Source organism: Schistocerca gregaria, chromosome 3 (assembly GCF_023897955.1).
Source record: "Schistocerca gregaria isolate iqSchGreg1 chromosome 3, iqSchGreg1.2, whole genome shotgun sequence".
NCBI lineage: Eukaryota > Metazoa > Arthropoda > Insecta > Orthoptera > Acrididae > Schistocerca > Schistocerca gregaria.
Window position 1 is genome coordinate 680450262 of NC_064922.1, and position 22392 is coordinate 680472653.

Here is a 22392-nt window from a genome sequence, read left to right on the forward strand (position 1 = left end):
TCTGCCTTCTGTAGGACGATGGTCGCATTCCCCTTATCTGCTGGTAACACCACAATTTTGTCATCTTCCCGAAGTTGTTTGAGGGCCAACCTCTCATCACAGGAGATGTTTGATTTGCCAACTTGGTTTTAGTGAACGCCCTACACGACTCTCGTCGGACTCTTTCAGCCTCAGTGGCAGGAAGTTTCAGGGCTATCTGATCTACTGGCTAAGTTCACTTGATGTTCAATTCTGTTGGCCGCTCTCGAATTGATGCGATGTTTGATTCTAGCAAATACTGGAACCACGTCCTCTTCTCGGTATCACAGCAGAAAACAGAGAACTGAGCAGTCTGCCCTGCCTTTGTTGAAGCTTGTCTAGCTTTCCAATATTTAAATACATTTCCTCCCCGTAGGGACTTCTAATGTAATTGTTCAAGCTTTCCCAGCAAGGCATTGTCATGTTGATTAATCAGGTTTCTGCAGGTTATTTGCATCTTTTCTGCACAATATTGCAACTGTGTGACTCACAGTCTTCTTCAGGTGCTGTCTGATACTGATTCCAGTGTGGAATGAGTCCAGTATTTATGCCCACGTTGTGCTGGGCATTTCCTCTGCCGCCCGCGCTGCACCTGGTGCTCTGTCTGTGGTGTGTGCCGACCAATAGCAATGGCTGTCGCACCTCATCTGTAATTTTGTTCGAATTTTGTACAAAAACAATGTTGCACTTCTGAAACTAGTACTTTTCTGAGGAAATATAGGCACCTATATCGTAAACATAGTATTTTACTTACTCATCTTGTTTATTAGACACCACTATTAATATCCCAAGTAAAAAAATACTTAATACATGATTATAGTATCAAAAATTTGTCATCTGGGTTTCGGGTATCTCATACCCACCTCATAGCTGGCGTAACAATTTCTCACCTCGTTCACACCAGGTTAATGTATAAAAAGATCACAGTCTGAAAAGAAAAGCAATTGGATGAGCTGGGATTCACACTTGAAGAGGCATACAAAAAATTCTGAAGTCTTCAAACCTGTGCCAACTGCGAGGCAAAGAAGTTGCGTAGGAGAAGTGGAAGGTGTTGGCATTTGATGCCATTAGTTTCATACTATCTCGAGACATACCTGAAGTAGGAACTGATAGTGTAAACAGTTGTGTGCTGGTGGACAAAAAAGATTGTATTGTTGTTTCAAACCTCCCGTAATGAAATCTTCTGGTCCTTCTATCAAAGCATTGCGTACTTCTGGTACCATGAAGCTTATTGATGAATAATGAACTTAAAAATTGTTGAACTTGTTACTCAGAAATTAAATATATTTTTGTTTGATATCGATAAGAGCTGCTGAATTACTCACAGATTCCAATTCTGTATTCTTTTAGGTGGGAAAATCTCAATTGCATTTTATTAAATTGATCAATTACCAAAACCAAGGAATTAGAGATGGACAAAGTAATTCTTTTTACAGAACCATTCCTTTCAAGACTATTCTTCTCATTGAACTAGTTCAAGTGAACTGTATGGGTCTTTTTTTTTCACCTTGAAGTACCAGTAAATAAGAATACTTAGAAAAAAAACCTGATGCTAATCAATTGGAAAGCAAAATTTTATTGCCTACAAAAATTTAATGACCTTTTTTTCCAAATGCAAACGATGGAAAATCCAGGATGGAATGTTACAGTATCATGGAAAGTTTAGTTGCTATTCACCATATAGCAGAGATACGGAGTCGCAGATAGACACAACAAAAAGACTGCCAGAAAGTGAACTTTTGAGCAAAAAGGCCTTCATCAGAAAAAGATCACACACACACACACACACACACACACACACACACACACGTGCGCGAGACCATGACCACAGTGTCAGTCTGGTCTCAGCAGCCCCAGAGACTGTAGTCATGCATGTGTGAATTGCATGCGTGTGTACATTTTGTCTATTTCCGACAAAGGCCTTATTGGCTGAAAGCTGACTTTAACTGCCTTTTTGTCTCTGGACCGTAGGAATCACTATAGATCAAATTATTACAATTGTTACCAAGAGCTTTTATCTGCTTCCAACTCCTTTTCATATCTGATAGTCTGGAAAAAGGAATTACTCATTCGTATTTAATAGTTCACAAAAAAAAAAAATTCTTATGACAGGAAAGAAATACTTAGATACTCAATAAATGAGCTGTAAAAAAACAATAAATCTGTGCTCGAAGTGCAAACAAATATTTATTCAAAATAATGTTACATTTACATTAGTTACTCTTAGTGAAATATTTACACTTCATAGTGTTAACCGTTATACTGTAGAAAAATTATTTTAGACAACTTGTTTGTTAGCAACCTATTTCTTTTCTCAGTCATTACTTGACCAGCTTTTGAAAAAATGCGTCTGCAAGAACCGAGCTAGCTGGCATGGACAATTTTGTGCAAGTGAGGGTACATTACTTTTCTTGTTCCCACCAAAGTAACAGGTTAGACAGCCAATGTAAAACTAGTTCAGCTAAGTATTTATCTGTTTTCACAATACTAATGACTTTTTGGTTTTGTTGTGGCATTAAAACCACTGCTTCTGTATCAAATTTAACCCAAATCTTTGATGAAGTTTAGTGCATTCAGGGCTTAGGAAACTTGAGGTTATGTTGTGAGGGTGGAATGTCATTCTGTTTTTGTTCTGTATTTATTATTTCTTGAACTTTTGTCACTAAATGTGTGTAGATCATGTCAAACCTTTTGATGTTTTTAAAAGCAAACGTTTTTAAATGGGATTCAACGAATGATGATTCAGGAATTAATTCATATTCCATTGATGACAGCCTGTCACTGATTCCTTTAGCAAAACATCACACACTTGTTTTAACAGAGAGGGAAATTTGGGGTTTTTGACATGTAGTTAACAAAATCGCACAAATATACGAACAAAAACATTGTTTTAGACAATGCTTTCACAGCTCAGTTCCTTGGTTACATTGTAAGAATTTTCTAGTAAATTATGTTCAGTAATAATCCAGTCACTACTCAGAAGTTCTGTTTCATCACACTGCAGTAGTGCAAGAGTACACAATGTAGGGTCCTTATTACTAAAGAGTCTTTTTAACATTTCAAAGGTAGAATTCCAACATTTTGGCATGTCTTGAATTAGTTTCAACTTCAGCAGTTTCATTTGATCCTGGATTTCATGGAGTTCATTAAAAAATGTGAGGTACTTGTAAAATGGTGCACAACCATTTTATTTTTCTCAGTTATATCATTAATGGCTGAAATCCCCAATTTTAAAATAACATTTAGACTGTGAGTGTAACATGGAATATATTTTTAAACATCACTTAGTGCTGCAGTTATATTTGTGGCATTATTGATCACAACTGTGACTAATTAGGAACCAATATTCCATTCCTCACACTGGCTTTTGAGCATTGTTAGATGCATTAACAGAAATGTGCCTTTTCCATAAATTTAATGCAGCAAAATAAACTACTGCACAGAATTGAATTTGAGTTTATAAAATGAACTGTAATAGTCACAAAACTTTGTTTATTCAGTGAAGTCCACCCATCTGTTGAGTGTTGTGGCAGCTTCAGCTAATATAGTTTTTACCTCAGCTATTAAATCTGAGCACAATTGTGACAACAAACTTTTAGAAAGGGTTTTTTGGCTGGGAAGCATGTAGCCAGGGTAAAGAGGTGAGATAATTTTTTTTAATTTCAGCATCGTCTACTATGGGCTAAAGGGTTGATATTCTTTGCATATAATGTGAAGAAGTTGCACATCAGTCACCTTACTTTTGTTAATGGAAAGGGGTTTTATCACATCAACAAATTCTGTCAACAAAAATTATGAAGTACAATGCTGAGGTCTGAAACATGGTTTACCAGCCAATACTAAAGCGGAAGCAGAGTAGGTTGTTGAGGCTGATTATGAAGATATTCGAGAATGTGACAGACTTGGTAGTTCTTGTGTGGTAAAAGGTGGCGTGTTGTCCATCCTTTTTTTTTTGGAGACAGTTGGCTGTTTGGTTCTTAAGTGTCTCCGTAAATTTCCAAACGAACCTCCAACTGCATGAAGATGTGTTTTGCAGTATTAACATTCTGCCCTGTTACTTTCTTTTTCATTGAAATGGTACTGCTAGTCTGTCTGTAGGTACAACCGCAAAACAACACTGCAGATTTAAAAAGTATGCATTTCTATGTAACAAAAAGTGGAAAATATGGTGTACTGCAACTGATTTATAGAAATATGGCCTGGATTTTTTTTTAAAAAAAACCCTTATCTTGCAATACTGGTACAGTCTCAAAATGTAAATAGCAAGGTACGACTTTGTGATTTGGGCTCAAGGAGTGAAAGGAACTGTAAAGAACACTTGAACACTTGCCTGACTGTGTGTTAACTGTTCCCATATACTCAATTCCTATGTATTACATACTTAAGGCTACCATACATCCAGGTTTCCCCTGATTTGTCCTAGTTTTGAGGGTGCCCAAGAAGTCCTGGGTGTTTTTACACTATTGTCCGGGGTAAACCTGCATGTTTTCTTGTGCCTGAGTGCATTTTTTTCAAATATAGAGTCTTTGTTCATGTGATTTTAATTATTTTTTTGGCTGTCGTAATATTTAATGACTGAAACTCTTGTGCTGTTGGTTAAAGAAAAAGAGACAAAATAATGTATTGATGTTGGGTCTGCAATCATGTCAAAAATGTATTTTTCATTACCAAATGTGTGTTTTTTGGATGCCAATTACCATACAAACATTTAAAATCTAAATTCTTGTTACACTATGGCCAAAATAATAAAGATGAAGATTTAAAAGTAAGAAGGAATTGTAAATAAAACAACATTCAAACAAAATCAGGAATAGAAATGAATTTGTTAACTTCGATGAAAATATAAGATAATAAAATGGAAGAAATCAAGTTGATATTAATGTATAAAAATAATTAAATCACACCCACAAAGACTCCAATGAAAAAAGAATGGGTAGGTGGAAAAAATGAGAGCAAATGAAGCAGTCAGTACCACGATTTAAATGATGCTGCAAAAGGCTGCAATGACAAAATAAATTGAAACCAGTTAACTGAAAGGAAATAATGGCCAAAGCTACTTCACTAAAGATTTTTTCAATTGCAGTAAATTAGTTTTCAAAGTGGAAAACAATAATTCAGTATGTTCCCATTCCCAAACTATGAATATTACGAAGAGATAAAATGGCTGGCCACTTCGTACCTTCTGGAAGTGAAACTCCAGTACTGCTCTTAGTCATATTTAAAAGTGAAAAAACTATTTTTAGCTTTTCAGACTATTAGTTCATTTCTCATGGAGGAAAGAGAAGGGGGATTGGTTGGGGATGATTAGAAAGCCCAGGTGTTGTGAGGCCAAAGGATATGATGTTCAGAAAGTTGCTTTCTGTTGTTATGTTCACCAATGCTAACCGTCCCCCCTATATTATATTAGTGACAACTGATTCATTGTCATGCACTATGTTCCTCCACTGTTAATAATAACTGATGTGGTGTTTTGATAGAATTTTGATTAAAAGAATGTATGATTAATAACATGTTCCAGCATGTGAAGTGCTTACAGTGAAATGTACTTATGGAACCATTGCATTTTGATCCTATTTGTGGAGAGGATGCTGCTCTTTTGTTATTTTGTATGAAAGTTTCAAAGACTGAAATTTCAGTCATGCTCTTAAGTGCTTTTTGTGCTTACCATCCATGAACATTGAGGACTGATCGTATCGTGATGATGTACCTGTTCATATTGTGAGATACTTGAGGGTGGTTTCTTGACAACAGTACACCAATACTGATCGTCTCTAAATGTAATTGGTCATTTATTGGATGTTTTGGATTTTTATTTCACACTGAGTGTTTGGAAGCACCTTATATATTGAGAGCTCACCTTGGAAATCAGGGCACTAATTAGCAGTATGTATCTGTAAGAATGTTTAACTGTCTGTATGTGATCTCCTGAAACTCACCTGCTATATCTAAATGATGCTAATTTCAAACTTTGTGAAACATTGTATTTTCAAAAATTGTTTTTTTTTTTTTTAACATGAGAAATTTTTATATATGTGTGAAATACAGAACTATAGTAACAATATATGTGGCACATAACATCATTAGCCGACTACACCATTAAATGTAAATTTTTTTGATGTTCTTATAGGTTTGAAATGGCCAGAAATAAAGATCCGTATGGCGTCTGTATGGTATACGCACTCACCTCAAATTGTGGCGGAATTGCAGTGTTGTGTTGCAGAGTTTCAGCAGTATCTCACAAATTTGGCTCGATCTATAAAATCAGCCGCTACAGAAATGGCAATAGGGCTGGTTCAAGCTCGGTAAGTCAACATGCTTGCAGCAGTAAACAGTCAGAGCATTTATTGATGATGTATATTGTAAGATACTTTTCAGTCAGGGTGTCCAAGAGATAAGATAGACGGTATGTAGTAATTTCCCTTTATCTTCAACATTTGTTATTACACCATTACAGGTAATGGAAATTAAAATCAGCCCACTCGATGACTGCCACAGTGCCACCATTGCAATGAGCATAATAGATCTTTAGAGCAGAAGAAACAGTCTTGGTTGCACAAAATAAGTTTATTTAATCTTTACATGCGTCATGTTCCACTGTTTGTAGGTATCATCAGACCATTTGGGGAAATTACAAACTATTGCTATTGAAGGCCATAATAAATGAATGACTTCAAACTAAAACCATGAAGACATAATACCAATTGGACTGTGGATATACGGCCACTATTGTGTTTCAGGGGTGGTGATATGCATTAATTTCAACTCGTAAAATATTGCACCATAACTGAGCTTACCGATAAACATTCTTGCTAATCATAACAAGATGTTGAACGTAATTAACAGTCCCATAGAACTGGGAGGTAACAACCAGGTATCCACTGTTGATGCTTCAATACATCACCTAGAAACAACGTGAAAAAAGATAATGACAGCAGGAAAAAGAAAGCTACTAAATTGTGCAAAGGGTGCCTAACTTAGGGAAATAAGCATATTTAGTGCACAGAAAAAAATCAAGAGTGCAAAATAAACCTCTATAATGGCTTGGCTAATCCGCCTTTGGCAAATGACTGGGCATAAATAATAATAGAGAAACAGCTAAATTTTTTAATGAAAGTACGAAGCGAGAAGCAATGCTAAACTGGAAAACTAATTGTAATGATGATAACTTAACCATGAAGAAACCGTCCCATGAACGCAATTATCGTCTGTTTCTAATACAGTGAGCAAGCGCTGTCACGCTGGCAACCTACTGCTAAGCAAGTGTCAAGGTGCAGTGGGGACATAGTGAGGAAAGGCTCACAGGAGGGTGCATTGAAACATAACTAATTGATGGCCAAGGCTTAAATAAAAATAATCAACAAGTAATATAAGTGGCAACCATCATTTAAAGATACACATCATATTTTCAAAAACTGTTGGATGTTTTCAAAACACTTGTTCATTCATTAGATTTGTAATAGGAAACAGTTAATTATCTGCCTACAAGGCACTTGTCTACCCAACCCAAAAATTGTTATCTACTCTCCACAGCTATCAAAAATCTGTATACAAATGTACCTGCAGCTGAAACCATTGGAATTATATGTAAATTCTTGGTTGCAAAAAAAATCCTTAATAGAGAAAGTATACAATATCACTGGCCTTGTGGAATAATTAGTTTCCCATAATCACTTTTCTTTTAACAGTTTCTTTTACAAACAAGGAGATAGCTTCGCGATTGGCAGTTGCCTCTCTGGCTTCCTGGATGATGCATTTGTCAATCATATTGGATCTGAATATATTAAATGAAAATGCTCTATTTGTGAAAAAATAATGTTGTACAAGAGATATGTGGATGATATTTTGACGACTGCACTCGCAAAGAGATTGGGTCACTGATTGATGAGTTTAATCAGTGTCACCCTAAGTTAATCTTCATGATTGCAATAATGGACCAAGATGGGATCTTAAATTATCTTGACCACTCTCAACAGTTGAATGACAGTAAAATCACCTTCAATATTTTTAAAAGCCTTCTACTAGTTTTTCAACAGTGCACTCCTCCTCCAATCATCTGAGGAGCTATAAACACAGCTATTTTAGAGCTGCGATAACATGAATGTGTGAACTCCCTCTCACTGATGGCAATATCAGTAAAGAGTTAGACAATCTGTCCTTTGTGGCATATAAAAGTGGTTAAAGCCCTTCGCTGATGAACTGTTTATATGATGAACAGAAAACCAATGTAGTCTCCACTATTATTCACTTATGTCCACAATGTGCGAAAGCAAACTTGTGGCTATTCCATTTCATGGGTAATTTTCATTCATCTTGGTTAAACTATTTCGGTATACTAATGTTAAAGATTTTTTTGAAGGGCTCTCCCATGCAGTAAACATTCCCCATATCTACTGACAGAAAAGGTCAAGTGAAAAAATTTCCTCCTTTGCCCAATACCTCAGATCTTGTGGTCATCAGTCCCCATATTTAGAAAACCTTAAAATCCTTCACGTGGCCAACAAAGGCAAGAAACTGAGTTTGTTGGAAGAGTTTGAAATTTCTAAGCAAATCTTTTTAAAATTTTTGAATTTAATAAAAGAACAAGTCTTTTCGAAACATTAAACTTTTTTGATATTAAGATGCCTATCTTTAAATGAGGATTGCCACTTATATTACTTATTGTTTTTATTTAAGCGCTAGCCATCAATTAGTTATGTTTCGATGCACTGTCCTATGAGCCTTTCCTTACTATGTCTTCTTTTGCTTTGGCAGTCTAGTTGCTGGCAAGACAGCGGGTGCTCACAGTATTGTGAACAGACCATATTTGTGTTTGTGAGGTGGTTTCTTTGTGTGTAAGGTATCATAGTTACAATTAATTTTCCAGTTTAGCACTGCTTAATATTTTTAATAAAAATTTTAGCAGTTTCTGTATTCTTATTAGTGCCCAGTCATTTGACAAATGTGTATTAGCCTAGCCATTATAAGAGTTTATTTTGCACTTGTGAGTTTTTTCTGTGCACTGAATATACCCATTTGCCTATGTTACATACCCTTGCATGCTTTGGTTCCTTTATCTTTCCTACTGTTATTACTTTGTTTCGTGTTGCTTCTAGGTGATGTAATGAAGCATTGACTGTGGCTATCTAGCTGTTACCTCCCAGGTCTATGGGACTCTTAATTATGTTCAATACTAGCAAGAACGTTTATCAGTAAGCTCAGATATGGTGCAACATTTTGAGTTGAAATTTGTATCTCTCACCACCCCATAAAACACATTTGTGTCCCTGAGTTCCTCTTGTTACTTTTAATTTATTCATTTACTGTTTTATTTAAAGTCAATTTGTACTTATACAAGTTTGTGGTTTCCCCAGATGGTCTGATGATACCTAGAACAGGCAAAATACATCACATATGAATATCAAATAAACCTATCTTGTGCATGCAAAATCATTTTCTTTCTGTTGTAAAGGTAATGGAAATGGTGACAGATCAACATCTAAAACTTTAGAAATAGGTGTCACTTGATTAAAATGAATAAAATTCTATGTAATGCAGTGAGCTCCTCCTCCTCCTCCTTCTCATCATCATCATCATCATCATCATAATCCTCATCTTTCTTTATCTCCTTCTTTCTTCCTCTTCCTGTCTTCCACCTATCCTTCACTGTCTTCCATGTATACTATTGAAGTACATAATTTCATCCATGCACAGTTGATTTTTTTTCTAAAGATGAGATAATATTATTTTGGGTGACTGGATTGGCTGTGAGTGTGATTTATGGCAAAATTGATGTATGGTAGACCATATAGAAATTTCATTTGATAAATTTAACAGTATTTGTATTTAGGATACTGTAACTGCATTTCTGATTGTATTGTTTGTGAAATTAATGTGTGTGTAGTCAGACTTTCTAGGCTAAGTTTATTTGCTTATTAAGGTTACATCTTTGTATTTAATTTTTGTTAACAGGACAGAGCTACTAGCTCAGACTTTTTATACAAACAACAAGTTGTCCACGTCACTTACTGCCATTGGTTCTGAGACACCTTCTCCAAAACGAAGAGGTCAGAGCAGTGTCTCACAATCTGCAGCTGATCTGATGGATAGTGTAACAAGTACACAAACACCATACAGTCCTAGTGAGGGTGGAATTCTAGATCAAGTCATCAATATAAAGTAAGTAATATCTTTCTTAATTGAAAAAACCTGAATTGCAACTTTGACACTACCTGGAGTAGGAATTATTGCCATGACCGACTGTCAGCTGGAGAGATACCACAGGACATTATAATTTCCATTGACAATACTTTAACTAATAAATTCATAAAACTTTTTCAGCATGACCAGGAAGAAGGCAGGATTCACACTCTTGAGTAGTGGAAGTTCCAAAACCTAACAGAATATTTTTTTTTGCATGTAAAATCACTTCAGTTTTTCTCTAACTTTTGGATGCACCTGTTGATGTAGGGATACTTTCCTTCATAAGTAAGAGAGATTCTTTGATGAATTTTACAGAACATACTTGCGGGTGTTTGGAATTCTTAGAATTTATTTAATTGTTGAAAAGATGAATGAGTACTTACATTTTAAACTTCATGTTTAGAAAAACTCACAATTCTTATTTAATTATCTCATTTTCCACCACTTTTTAATAGATGTGGAAAATTCTAGTGTTTTGTATTAAGGAGGTTGTTTTTTTATAAGCATGTAAAGTTTGAAAGTAATAGGACTTTTACTTTAGGTATTAATGTATGCACATACACAAATTTGTGTTTTGCAGAAAATGCCCGTTAAGTTTCAGCTTGTATTTGGCATTCTTTTAGAATTTTCCAGCACTATAAGCAGGTTCTTTTTCACTTTCTGTATCAGTTTCTTTTCTTTCCTTTTTTTTCTCTTCTCTTCATATTCCTCTCTTCTTGGTTTTTTCACTTCCAAAACTTATTTTTCTGCTTTCACTACAAGCTCTCTGTCTATTGCACACAAAGCTTTTGTAGAGTCCACTCCATGCATAGTTTTATCTTCTCTGACACATATTTCCTGCTTTGCACACCATCATTAAAACATGAAACTGCATCATAAACAGCAATATCAAGTGTGTTCTTCCTGCAATATTTGTTTTTGGAAATCTTTCTGTCACACTGATTAAAACTCTCTTTTCGGTTTTGGGTACCACCAAGAAGACATTTCCTCAATAAGTTCCCATTCGGAAGGGCTATAAACATTATAGCAATTGGTGGAGAATTCAAGTGATAGTATTCTTCACCACCAGCAATTGACTTTCAGTAGCCACACCATGGTTCACTTCCCTTTGGGCACAAATTGTGAGTAGGATTATTGTTTGTGGACCTTTTGTGGAACTATAAAGCCAAAATGGTTGCTTCATGTTTTCAAATCCCCTGTATGTCTTCTTATTGCCAATGTACAGTATATCTGTAGCTTGTCAATTTCTGCATCAGTCAGTCACCCTCTCCCTTTGATTTCCTTCCCATCAGATAATTACTTTTTTTTTAATGACAAATCTTCTCTCAGCTTTATAAGTCTAGTGATATGTATTTTCTGTACATGCCCCAAATATTCTTAATTTCTGCACAATAGTGTCAGTTCCATATGGAGCACATTTTTGAATCACAAGTAAAGCTTTACTGTCACAGTTACCAATATAATTCACGTATCACAGGCTGCGGGATGCTAACAGATCTGGTAAACAAGCTGACAACTTCCTGCATTACCATATTCATATTACATTCATGATCTGGAATCCCTCTCACAAAACTGTGATAAGATTGCTAAAACCTTCAACATTTAGAACTTAGCCAGTATCATTAGATGTTGCTGTAACAATTCCATTCAACAAAGTGTGCCCTCTTTTTTGCCAGGTACTATCAAAAGTGACCACCATGTCTCTGTCACCACCATTTTCAGCAGCAGCAATAATATATCTCAATTTTTTTCTGGATGAGGCAGAAGATTCAGCACAGCCCAAAATGTTCTCTCTGCCTTCTCTCATGTACCAATATAGTGCATATCATACTCTACCCTCACATCCACAACATATCCTTTGTTTATGATTGTAGGGGTCATGCAAGATGCACCAAGTTTGCATTTGCTGCAGAGTACAGATAAGATTGTTGCAAGACCATTCCTTGCATTTTCATCTTCCACCATAGAAACACACTGTACACCAAAGCAATGCTCGCTCATACCATTGTCAAATGTTACCTATGATAGAGTACTAATGTCAACAACAATATTGGATGAATCTTCAGATTCACAGCCTCCATTTTCATTAGTGCCCCAAATAAATGTCTTTCTTGAAGTACTTGGTGGTGGTACATTTACTGACACTGAGAGGTTGCAGTCTTCTGCCACTGGTGTACCATTTGTTGAAGCACACTTTAGTGTGTATCTGTTGCCCTGGTGACATTGTTTATGGTTGAAGTGATGAATTCTAGGCATCTTGTGTGATAATATGCCACAAACAAGCACAAAACAACACAGCCAATTGAAAATTGATTTGAAATTCACAAAACCACACAACCAGACTCAAAAAAGAGAATAAACAAAATCATGGAACAAAACAATGTACATTGATAGTAGCAGAGAAAGTGTTGATACTGATAGTCCATTGTTTCAGATATGACAATCCCTGGTTAAAGTATAAAGGTTTTTATTTAAGAATACTGTGTGAAGAGATGTGGTGCTGCAATTTCTTACACTTAAGATCAAATAAAATGTCTTTTATGTCGTCAGAGATGAATATTTTATATAGCAAACTCTCCAGTAAGATGTACACTACAAAATGAGCATATTTTTAAAAAATAGATTTTTTTTGTTGTGTACTGCCCCCTTTTATGAAACAGTAGCTGAAACTGTAACTTCAAGTGGGCACCAAACAATTCTTCTCATAAATGAAAAGGCATATTGTGTTCAGACATTGATCGCAGAGAGCATACCATATGAGAACAGAATACTCGGCAGTTGGAGTTCTATTAATTAAATGTTATGGAAATGTGACATCACTGATCTGAAATAGAGAGAAAGCAACATTCATATTGAGGTTGGTCTGAAAAGTTCTTGGTCTGATAATTTGCCTCTAATGACATTGTTGATGAAATGTTACACCCTAAGATTCATTACTTTTTCTTGGCCTGATAGTGAAAATCAGAATGTATGATTTTAAAAACTTTTTTCACCATAATCTCTTTTAACATCATCGTACACCATCCAGCCGTGTGAAATTATTCTATCCCTGTAGTGTTCTGTAAGTGCTGCAAAATACCCACATATAGCTACTACTGTTTTTTGGTTGGACAAGAACTACTGGCCAGCAAAGAAGATTGGTTTTTGGGACGAGATGGAAGTCTGAGGAAACCAAATCTGGGGAATAGTGCAGATGTACTAAAAGTTTGTATGTCAGATCTCTCAAGTTTCTGCCTGCCAAGACACTGTGGGCATGTGTATTATTTTGTTAGAATATTATTGTCTTGTTCTGCAAATCAGGTCTCTTTCCTCAAATTTTTACATTCAGCTATTTATTGTTGTGGCCTGTAGTCCAAATACTGGTTTGAAACTGTTCTCCATGCTAATTTCTTGTGCAAGCTCCTTCTTCATCTCCACATTACCGTGACCTACATTCATTTGAAAGTGCTTACTGGCTTCCCTTTACAATTTTTAACCCCCCACAGTTAATTCCATTACCAGGTTGACAGTTCCTTCATGCCTCAGGATGTGCCCTATCAAGCCCCGTATGTTAATCTAGTTGTGAGATAAATTTCATTTCGATTCAGTACCTCCTCATTTATTATTCAAATTTCAGCGTTCTTTGGTACCACAAGAGTTTAAAATCTTTTATTCTCTTTTTCATTGAATTGCTTGTAGTCCACATTCTGTTTCCGTACAGAGCTACACAACAGACAAACATGTTCAGGAAAAAATTCTTTGCACTTAAATTTATTTGTGATATTAACAAATTCCTCTTTTCAGAAATGCTTTTATAATTGTCAGTCTGCATTTTACATTCACTCTAGGTTAGCCAACATCATTTATTTTGTAGCTAAAAAAGGAAGCCTCACCTGCTACTGTTAATGTCTCATTACCTAATCTAGTTCCTTGAGCAGTGCCTGATTTAATTCGACAATGTTCCATTATTCTACTGTTGATATTAAAATTATAATTTATTTTTAAGAGACTATCCTTTCTGTTCAGTTGCTGACAGAATTACAATGTCATTAGCAAACCATAAAGTTTTTGTTTCTTCTCCTTGAACTTTAATTCCTTTTCTAAATTTCTCATTGGTTTCCTTCACAGCTTGCTCATTGTACAGACTGGATAACACTGGGGATAGGCAACAACTGTCTCTCACTACCTTCGCAACTGTGCATTTCCTTTCTCTGTCTTTCACATCTTAAAACTCCGGGCCTCCAGAACACATCTGCCTCCTTGGTGGTAGGGGGAAAAACCTCCTTCCATTGCTCCCAAAGTACCTACTTCAGGAGCACGCCCCCCCCCCCCCCCCCCGCCCCCCGTCCCCCTAAACGCAGGGTAATACAAATTTATCTTCCCTGATATTGGATTCTAACAGCTTTTCCACTCATCTGAGAAGAAGAAAAAAAAGTGTCAACATTTTGCAACCCTGACTTACAAATATTAAATTATGGTTCAATAGTATTGACACCTGTTAGCACCTCCATTCTTTGAAACTGGAATTATTTCAGTCTTTCTGAAGTATAAGGGTATTTTGCCTGTCTCACATATCCTTCCTATCAGATGGAATAATTTTGTCATTGCTAGCTTGAGAGCTAATGCCATCTACTAGAGGTGCCCTTTTTTCCCCCACCTATGTCTCAGTGATTTGTCACGTTCTTGTAGCAGTATCATACTGTCCACCTCATCTTCACCAACTTATTCTTCTTCTCTTTCTGTAATATTGTCCTGAAGTGTGTTTCCCTTATATGGAACCTCTGAATATTCCTTCCACCTTTTCTTTCCCACCTTTGGTTGCCATTTGAGCTCTTGATACCCATACAGCTGCATCTCTTTCCTGCAAAGGATTCTTTAATTTTCTTGTAAGTGGTGTCTATCTTTCCACTAGTTATGCATGTGTTTACAGCCTTGCATTGGTCGTATAGCTGCCCCAGCTTAACCAGTTTGCATATTCTCATTTTGTAGACATCTGTGTTCCTTTTCACCTACTTCATTTGCTGCATTTTTATAATTTCTTCTTTTGTCACTTAAATTTGATATATCCTGAATTACCCAGCAATTTCATCTAGGCTTTGTCTTTTTTACATCTTTGATCCTCTGCTACCTTCCTTATTTTACCTGTAAGCTAACTATTAGTTTTCTACTGTATTTCTCTCCCTTGTTTAAGTCCAGTGTAACATAACGCCCCCACTGAAACTCCCAACAACCTCTGGTTCCTTCAGTTTATCCAGGTCCCATCTCCTTGCTTCCTACCATTTTGCAATATCTTTTGAGTTTTAATCCACAGTTGATAACTGATAAATTATGGGCAGTGTGAAATTTTCTAAGTCGGAAAAGTGGGTATCCTGTACGCATGCTGTAGTCCTACTAGCAGCACGTGTCTCATTTGGCTTGTCATGTTTGTAACCATAGAGTGATAAGTGGTTGTGTTATGACCAAGGTCAGTGCTCACACAGAGTATCTCCCATATGAATGTTGAAATAGCTTTATTAATTAAATTTGATATAATTTTTGATAAGGATAAGTGAAAGGAAATATTTTATTTTATTTCTGTAATAGTGTGTGAGATGGCCAACGAGAATAATTTTTTTACAATTGTCAGCACCTTAGGAATGGTCGTAGATCACATGACTGGTTTCAAAGGTAGACCTGCCTTTCATGGGATAGGTGATGTTTGTGACCGGACAGGAATGGGCGGTGGTGGGAGGATGTTTGGACCAGGTCTTGCATCTAGATCTATTACAGGAATATGAGCAATGAGGCAAAGGGGTTGGGAGCAGAATAGTGTAAGGATGGACGAGGATGTTGTGTAGGTTTGGTATATGGCAGAGTACCACTGTGGGAGAGGTGGGAAGGATAATGGATAGGACAGTCCTCATTTCAGGGCATGATAAGAGGTAACTGAAACATTGGTGGAGAATGTAATTCATTTTCTTCAGTCCTGGGTGGTACTGAGTCGTGAGAGAAGTGCTCTCTTTGTGGCTGCGTTGTGGGTGTGAGGGAGGTGGTGGGTTACGGGAAGGACAAGGCACAGGCGATCTGTTTCTGTACAAGTTTGGGAGGGTAATTACAGTCAGTGAAGGCCTCACTGAGACCTTTGGTGTGTTTTGAGAGACACTGCTCATCACTACAGCTGAAGGATTTTGGACTGAGGGTAGTTAAGAAGTATTCCTTTAGATGCCCCATGATTAGGTTGTCGTATGATGGTTCCATGTGGGTGCCCATTGCTGTACCCCATATTTGTTTGAAGATGATATCTTTATAGGATAAGTAATTGTGGCTGAGGATATAGTTGGCCGTGATGACCAAGAAGGAAGTTGTAGGTTTAGAATCTGTCGGGTGCTAGGAAAGGTAGTGTTCAGCAGTGGCAGGGCTTTGAGCATTAGGGACCTTAGTGTAAAGGCAGGTGGAATCAAAAGTGAAGAGTAGAGCACCATGTGGTGAAGGAACAGGAACTGTGGAGAGTTGATGGAGGAAATGTTTGGTATATTTTATAGAGGCAAATAGGTTGCAGGTAATAGGCTGAAGGTGTTGGTCTATGAGAGCAGAGATTCTCTCAGTAGGCGTCACTGTTGCAGGGTTTGTTGGTGGACAAATCTGACAGCTGGCAGAGTCCTTTTGCCAGGTAACCCTTGTTTTTCAAAGCAACAGTGATGGAACCTTTGTCAGAAAGTAGATTATAGGTCAAGATCAGTTTTTAGGTGGTGGATTGTAGTTATTTGCTGCAGATGTAAGGTTAGCTTGCATGTTCAGGGATTTGGGGAGTGTTGATGATGAGGCAAGTGAGAGTTGAGGACAGGAAATTCTGGTTTTTGCAATCCAAAATTCCTCTATCCCATCTCACACATTAAAACTCTTGCACTTCAGGAGCTATATCAGCGTGCATAACACCACCCCAAAAAACTCTTCAATCTGATTACTTCCTACATCTGCCTTGGACTACCACTATCCACCACCTATACAACAGTTTTCAAACTTCCCCCATAGCTGGAAAATCCTGCCCCACTGACCTACTGCATTTACCCTACCCTCAAAAACTCCCTACCACCACAGTACAGAATCCAAAACCTAAACAGACCTGAGATGCAGTCATGTACATTTCCTCCAAATGCCTTTGTCTCACAGCAGTAACAGTTCTTTCCAAAAGCCTTACCTTTCGCCCCACTCCCAAATTCGGTCATGCTGGACTTTTTAAAAAGTCTTCTCCTTGTCCCAGTCCTTGCAGTGCAAACACTTTACCACCAACTCTGAAAAATACTTATGTGAAACACTGCCTGACTCCATTGACTCCTCCATCCAACTGTGATCCATACTCAGTGCCCCTGAATCACCCCTGTTTACTTTCCAGAATTTCTTAACCTCGAACCTTTCCTCACCAACATTGCCCAAATCGTTCAACACGCAAGCTAATCCTACAGCCATAGAAAGAACCGCAGTCCACCTCCTGAAAACTGATCCCGAGCTTATAATCCTACCTGTGGATAAAGGCTCCACCACTGTTGTTTTGAACCACAAGGATTCCACCAGCTGTCAGATTCGTGCACCTACAAACACTGCGACAGTGACCTCAATTCCAGAAATCTAGCAGGATCTCCAGTCTCTCCTCAAATCCTTAAGACTTTGTGGAGAGGTTCTGGGATGGGTTTCTCTCTCCCCTCACCACTACCATGCTTTACATTCCTACGTTCTACATGCTTCTTAAAGTCCATAAATACAACCACCCTGGACATTCCATTGTGGCCAGTTACTGTGCCCCAACCGAAAGAATCTCTGCTCTCATAGACCAACACCTTCAACCTATTACCCACAGCCTTCTCTCCTGTATGAAAGATACCAACCATTTCCTCCACCAACTCTCCACAGTTCTTGTTCCTTTACCACACAGTGCCCTGCTCCTTATTATTGATGCCTCTTCCCTTTACACTGACATATCTAATGCCCATGGCCTTGCCACAGTTGAACATTACCTTTCCCAATACCCAATGGTTTTCAAACCTACAACCTCTTTCCTGGTCACCACAACCAAATATATCCTCATCCACAATTACTTCTTCTTTGAAGGCATCACCTACCAACAAATCCAGTGTACAGCAATGGGCACACGCTCTGTGTCATCCTATGTCAACTTATTCAATGGGCTAGCTAGAGGAAACCTTCCTAACCACTCAGAATCTCAAACGCCTCACCTTGTTCAGGTTCATTGATGACATCTTTGTAATCTGGATTGATTATCCACATTCCTCCAGAACCTCAACATCTCCCCCCCCTCCCCCCCCCCCCCCCCCAATTCGCTTCACCTGGTCCTCCTCAACCCAACAAACTTATCTTCCTTAAAGTTGACCTTCATCTCTATGATAGCCACATCAGTACCTCCGTCCATACCAAAGCTACCTTCCTGGCCTCAGCCTTCATTAGTCATTGTTCCCCACTCACCTATCCCTTTCCCTGTTCCCACACCACCATCGCACTCTCAGTCTCTGTACTTTTCTCCTTTTCCACCCCCCCCCCCCCTCCCATCCTTCATCTAAACACAAATCTGCACCTAGCTGCCCTTCCGTCTCCCACCTCATCCCTGTATGCTCCCATAAGCAGCACTTTACCATCTCCCACCTGCTATCTCTCCACATCAGTGCCCCAGCCTCCTCCTTACCGCCATGACCCAGACTGCTTCTCCCATCAGTTCAGCTGCTATCAGTCTGGCCTTAGCAGCCAGAAACAGTGGTTTTTTGTGTGTGTGTGTGTGTGTGTGTGTGTGTGTGTGTGTGTGTGTGTGTGTGTGTGTTATCTAATTCAGAAGAAGGCCTTTTGGTCAAAATCTTATTTGTTTAGCAGTCTTTTTGTTGTGCCTGTCTGTTACTTAACATATCCCCATCAGTAAGGATAATACCATGTATGGTTTTGATGGTTTCTGGTGTAGCTACAAAACCAGAACAATAAGTATACTGGATTGTGCCTTTCAAAGCAAATTGATGCACTTGTCAGACCAGTGTGGGTTCTTATTATGCTGTGACATTGTGCCTACTTACATTGTGATAAACACCAAAACATTTCTTGAAGAGTTCCCTATCCAGTTACTGTACACTCACTTTACAGTCCTATTCTGCCCCTGTGTGTCCTGTTCCTTGTGCTAAAAGTACAAAGGAAACTGAATACTTTTCCATGAAGGTATGGCATGAAGCATTGTCCGAGTGGCTGGAAAGGATCCTCTGCCATAGCTACTTGAAGGAGACTACTTAGAGAAGGTCCTGTATGCAACTTAACAAAAAACCAGGAATCTGCATTACAATCTTTGAAGATGTACTTGAGCATTTCAAGAGAAATATCATACTATTCTGTAAATTAATATTTCCATTGTTCTTTCTACAACAACTCTCTCTCTCTCTCTCTCTCTCTCTCTCTCTCTCTCTCTCTCTCTCTCTCTCTCTCTCTCTCTCTCTCTCCCCCCCCCCTCCCCCCTTTCCCCCTCTCTCTCTACCCCCCTTTCCCCCTCTCTCTCTACCCCCTTTCCCCCTCTCTCTCTACCCCCTTTCCCCCTCTCTCTCTACCCCCCTTTCCCCCTCTCTCTTTACCCCCCTTCCCCCTTTCCCCCTCTCTCTCCGCGTCCGTGTCCGTCGCTCACACAACAGGTTGGCAAATTGCTTAACTTTTGGATGAAGCTACCTCTGAAGCTGAAGGAGGAGTTGGTCTGAAAGCTCATTAATTTTCAATATTTTATACATGCCTGCCAAGGTCAGTGTCTCCTTCGCATGGTGATCAGTGATCCACTTTTACATATGACATTTCATCCTGAGTTTTCCAAGCATGTGCATCTTCATTGCACTTCATTCACCACAAAGCTGTGTAAATATTTACTGCTATATAGAAAACGCAGAAGGGTTAAATGTTGAACTACTCAGTATTTAATTTGTGTATAAGTGTTCAGTGTATAAAAACGTGTCAGAATGAACATCCAGAGGAAGCTGACACATCTAAAGAGAAATAATGCACTATATTACTATATGTTGCTTGTAATGGGTGAGCGCGCCACCATTCTCTCAATCGCTCCCAATACTAAAAACATTCTGGTTTATATGTGTGTCTGTAGTTCATTTTAATGTTGAGTTTAACTGTCAGTTATGAGTTTTATCTTGACTTTTCCCTCCCACCAACTCTTGCTCTTGTTGTCTGTAAAGTCTGACTTTATACCTCATGGTGTTCTTGCATGCACTTTCATGTTAAACCAGTGAAAACTAAAATATTTTTGCCTTAAAATGTACAAAAATGATTCTGTATATCGGTAACTATTACTTAGTTTGTCTGATAATTATAACTGCATTTAAGCTCCCCTCACTCCCACCTTCTTTTTTTTTTTTTTTTTAAATGTGCATCATCTTATTTCTTGAAAAAATGTATCTTTTATGTAGAAGTTAACGTTTGTACGCCTTTTCCAACTGTCATTCAGGGAATATCACCACTGTTAAAGTGTTCCCCTAACACACAATAGTATCTTGTTTAGGAAATAGCTGCTTCTTCATAAATGATATAATTTCTACAAGTAAGTCATATTGCTGTTACACATTCATGCTTACTAAAATAGACACAGTTTGTCACTGATTTTGTATTTATGTGTAATTTTTTTTTTTCCTAGACTGGACATTGTACTGGACTCTCCAGTTGTTGTACTGCCACGCTGTGCTTCCAGCTACGAAGTTTTTGTTGCGCACCTGGGTAAAATGTCACTGAACAACAGTTGGCCAAGTGAGTCTGAAGACATATGGATAAGGCGTGAATACTACAACATAGACATCAAAGATATTAATGTGTATTCTCTGGATACGATACGCAGGGGCACACGAGATCTTCAGTAAGTGATTCATTAGAAAGATATCAAACATAAGTGTCTATTTAGTCTGTATTAAATGTGGCACTGTTATCTGTTACAAATTTAATGTAATGTTTGTACCCTGTTAATATATTCACCCAATAATAAAGGGATAAAGATATCATGTAGAACAAAGCAGGAATTATATCAAAATGTTAGAAGCAGTCGCAATCAAGCTGCAGTAACCCATTACAAACAGTATTGTAAGGTGCTTGAAATGTTATTAGGAAGGCAAAGAGTATGTGGTATGCAAATAGAATAGCTAATTCACATGATAAAATTAAAACCATATGGTTAGTTATGTAGGAAGTGTCTGGTCAGCAGCGCAAGGTCGGCGATATAAAGTCAGTTCGTAGTAAAAATATTTCTGTTACTGATAAATCAGATATAAGTACAGTACTTAGCAATCATTTTCTGAGCATTGCTGGTGAATTAAATACAAATTTAGTTTCTATAGGGAATCATATACCTTTCTTGGCAAATGCCTTTCTGAGATTGCTGTCTGAAATACTCCTCTTTGATACAGACAAGGGTGTGATTGAGTCAGTAATTAAATCACTGAAGACTAAGGACTCCTGTGGTAATGATGGAGTGCCTAACAGAGTATTAAAGTACTGTGCTGCACATATTACCACTGTATTTAGCCATATTTGTAATTTTTCCTTTAGGAATGGTCAGTTTCCTGAACGATTGAAGTACTCAGTAGTAAAGCCACTTTACAAAAAGGAAGAAAGGGACAATGTAGAAAATTTTAGACCTATTTCTATGCCATCAGTGTTCGCTAAAGTTATTGAAAAGGCTGTGTATGTAAGAAAAATTGATCATTTTGTAGCACATGATTTGCTATCAAATTTACAGTTCAGCTTCAGAAGTCGCTTAACAGTTGAAAATGCTATATTCTCTGTTTTTTGTGAGGTACTGGATGGGTTAAACAAAAAGTTTCGAATGCTAGGCATATTTTATGATTTAACTAAGGCATTTGATTGTGATGGTCACAAAATATTGCTCCAGATGTTGGGCCATTACGGAATACCGGGAGTAGCTCACAATTGGTTCACCTCTTACTTTAGCAACAGACAGCAAAAGGTCATTATTCACAATATTGAGAATGGCTGTGATGTGGGGTCTGAGTGAGGTACGATCAAATGGGGGGTGCTTCAGGGATCAGTGCTGGAGCAACTTCTGTTCCTTATTTACAGAGATTATATGCCCTCTACAGGTAACTCTAAAATATTTCTGTTTGCTGATTACACTAGCTTGATAGTAAAGGACGTTGTGTGCAACATTGGCTCAATTTCAAATAATGCAGTTCATGACCTAAGTTCATGGCT

General features: G+C 37.8%; 1 protein-coding gene across 2 annotated transcripts in view; it reads left to right on the forward strand.

Moving 5' to 3' along the window:
- The window catches only part of LOC126354004 (intermembrane lipid transfer protein VPS13D), a 488122-nt gene that overhangs the window by 129629 nt on the left and 336101 nt on the right, over positions 1 to 22392 (forward strand). For both annotated transcript variants that reach the window (XM_050003313.1, XM_050003314.1), the window contains exons 19-21: positions 6146 to 6320; positions 9967 to 10173; positions 20828 to 21043. In XM_050003313.1, the coding sequence (XP_049859270.1) occupies positions 6146 to 6320; positions 9967 to 10173; positions 20828 to 21043 (598 nt within the window). The remainder of the gene's footprint in view (positions 1 to 6145; positions 6321 to 9966; positions 10174 to 20827; positions 21044 to 22392) is intronic.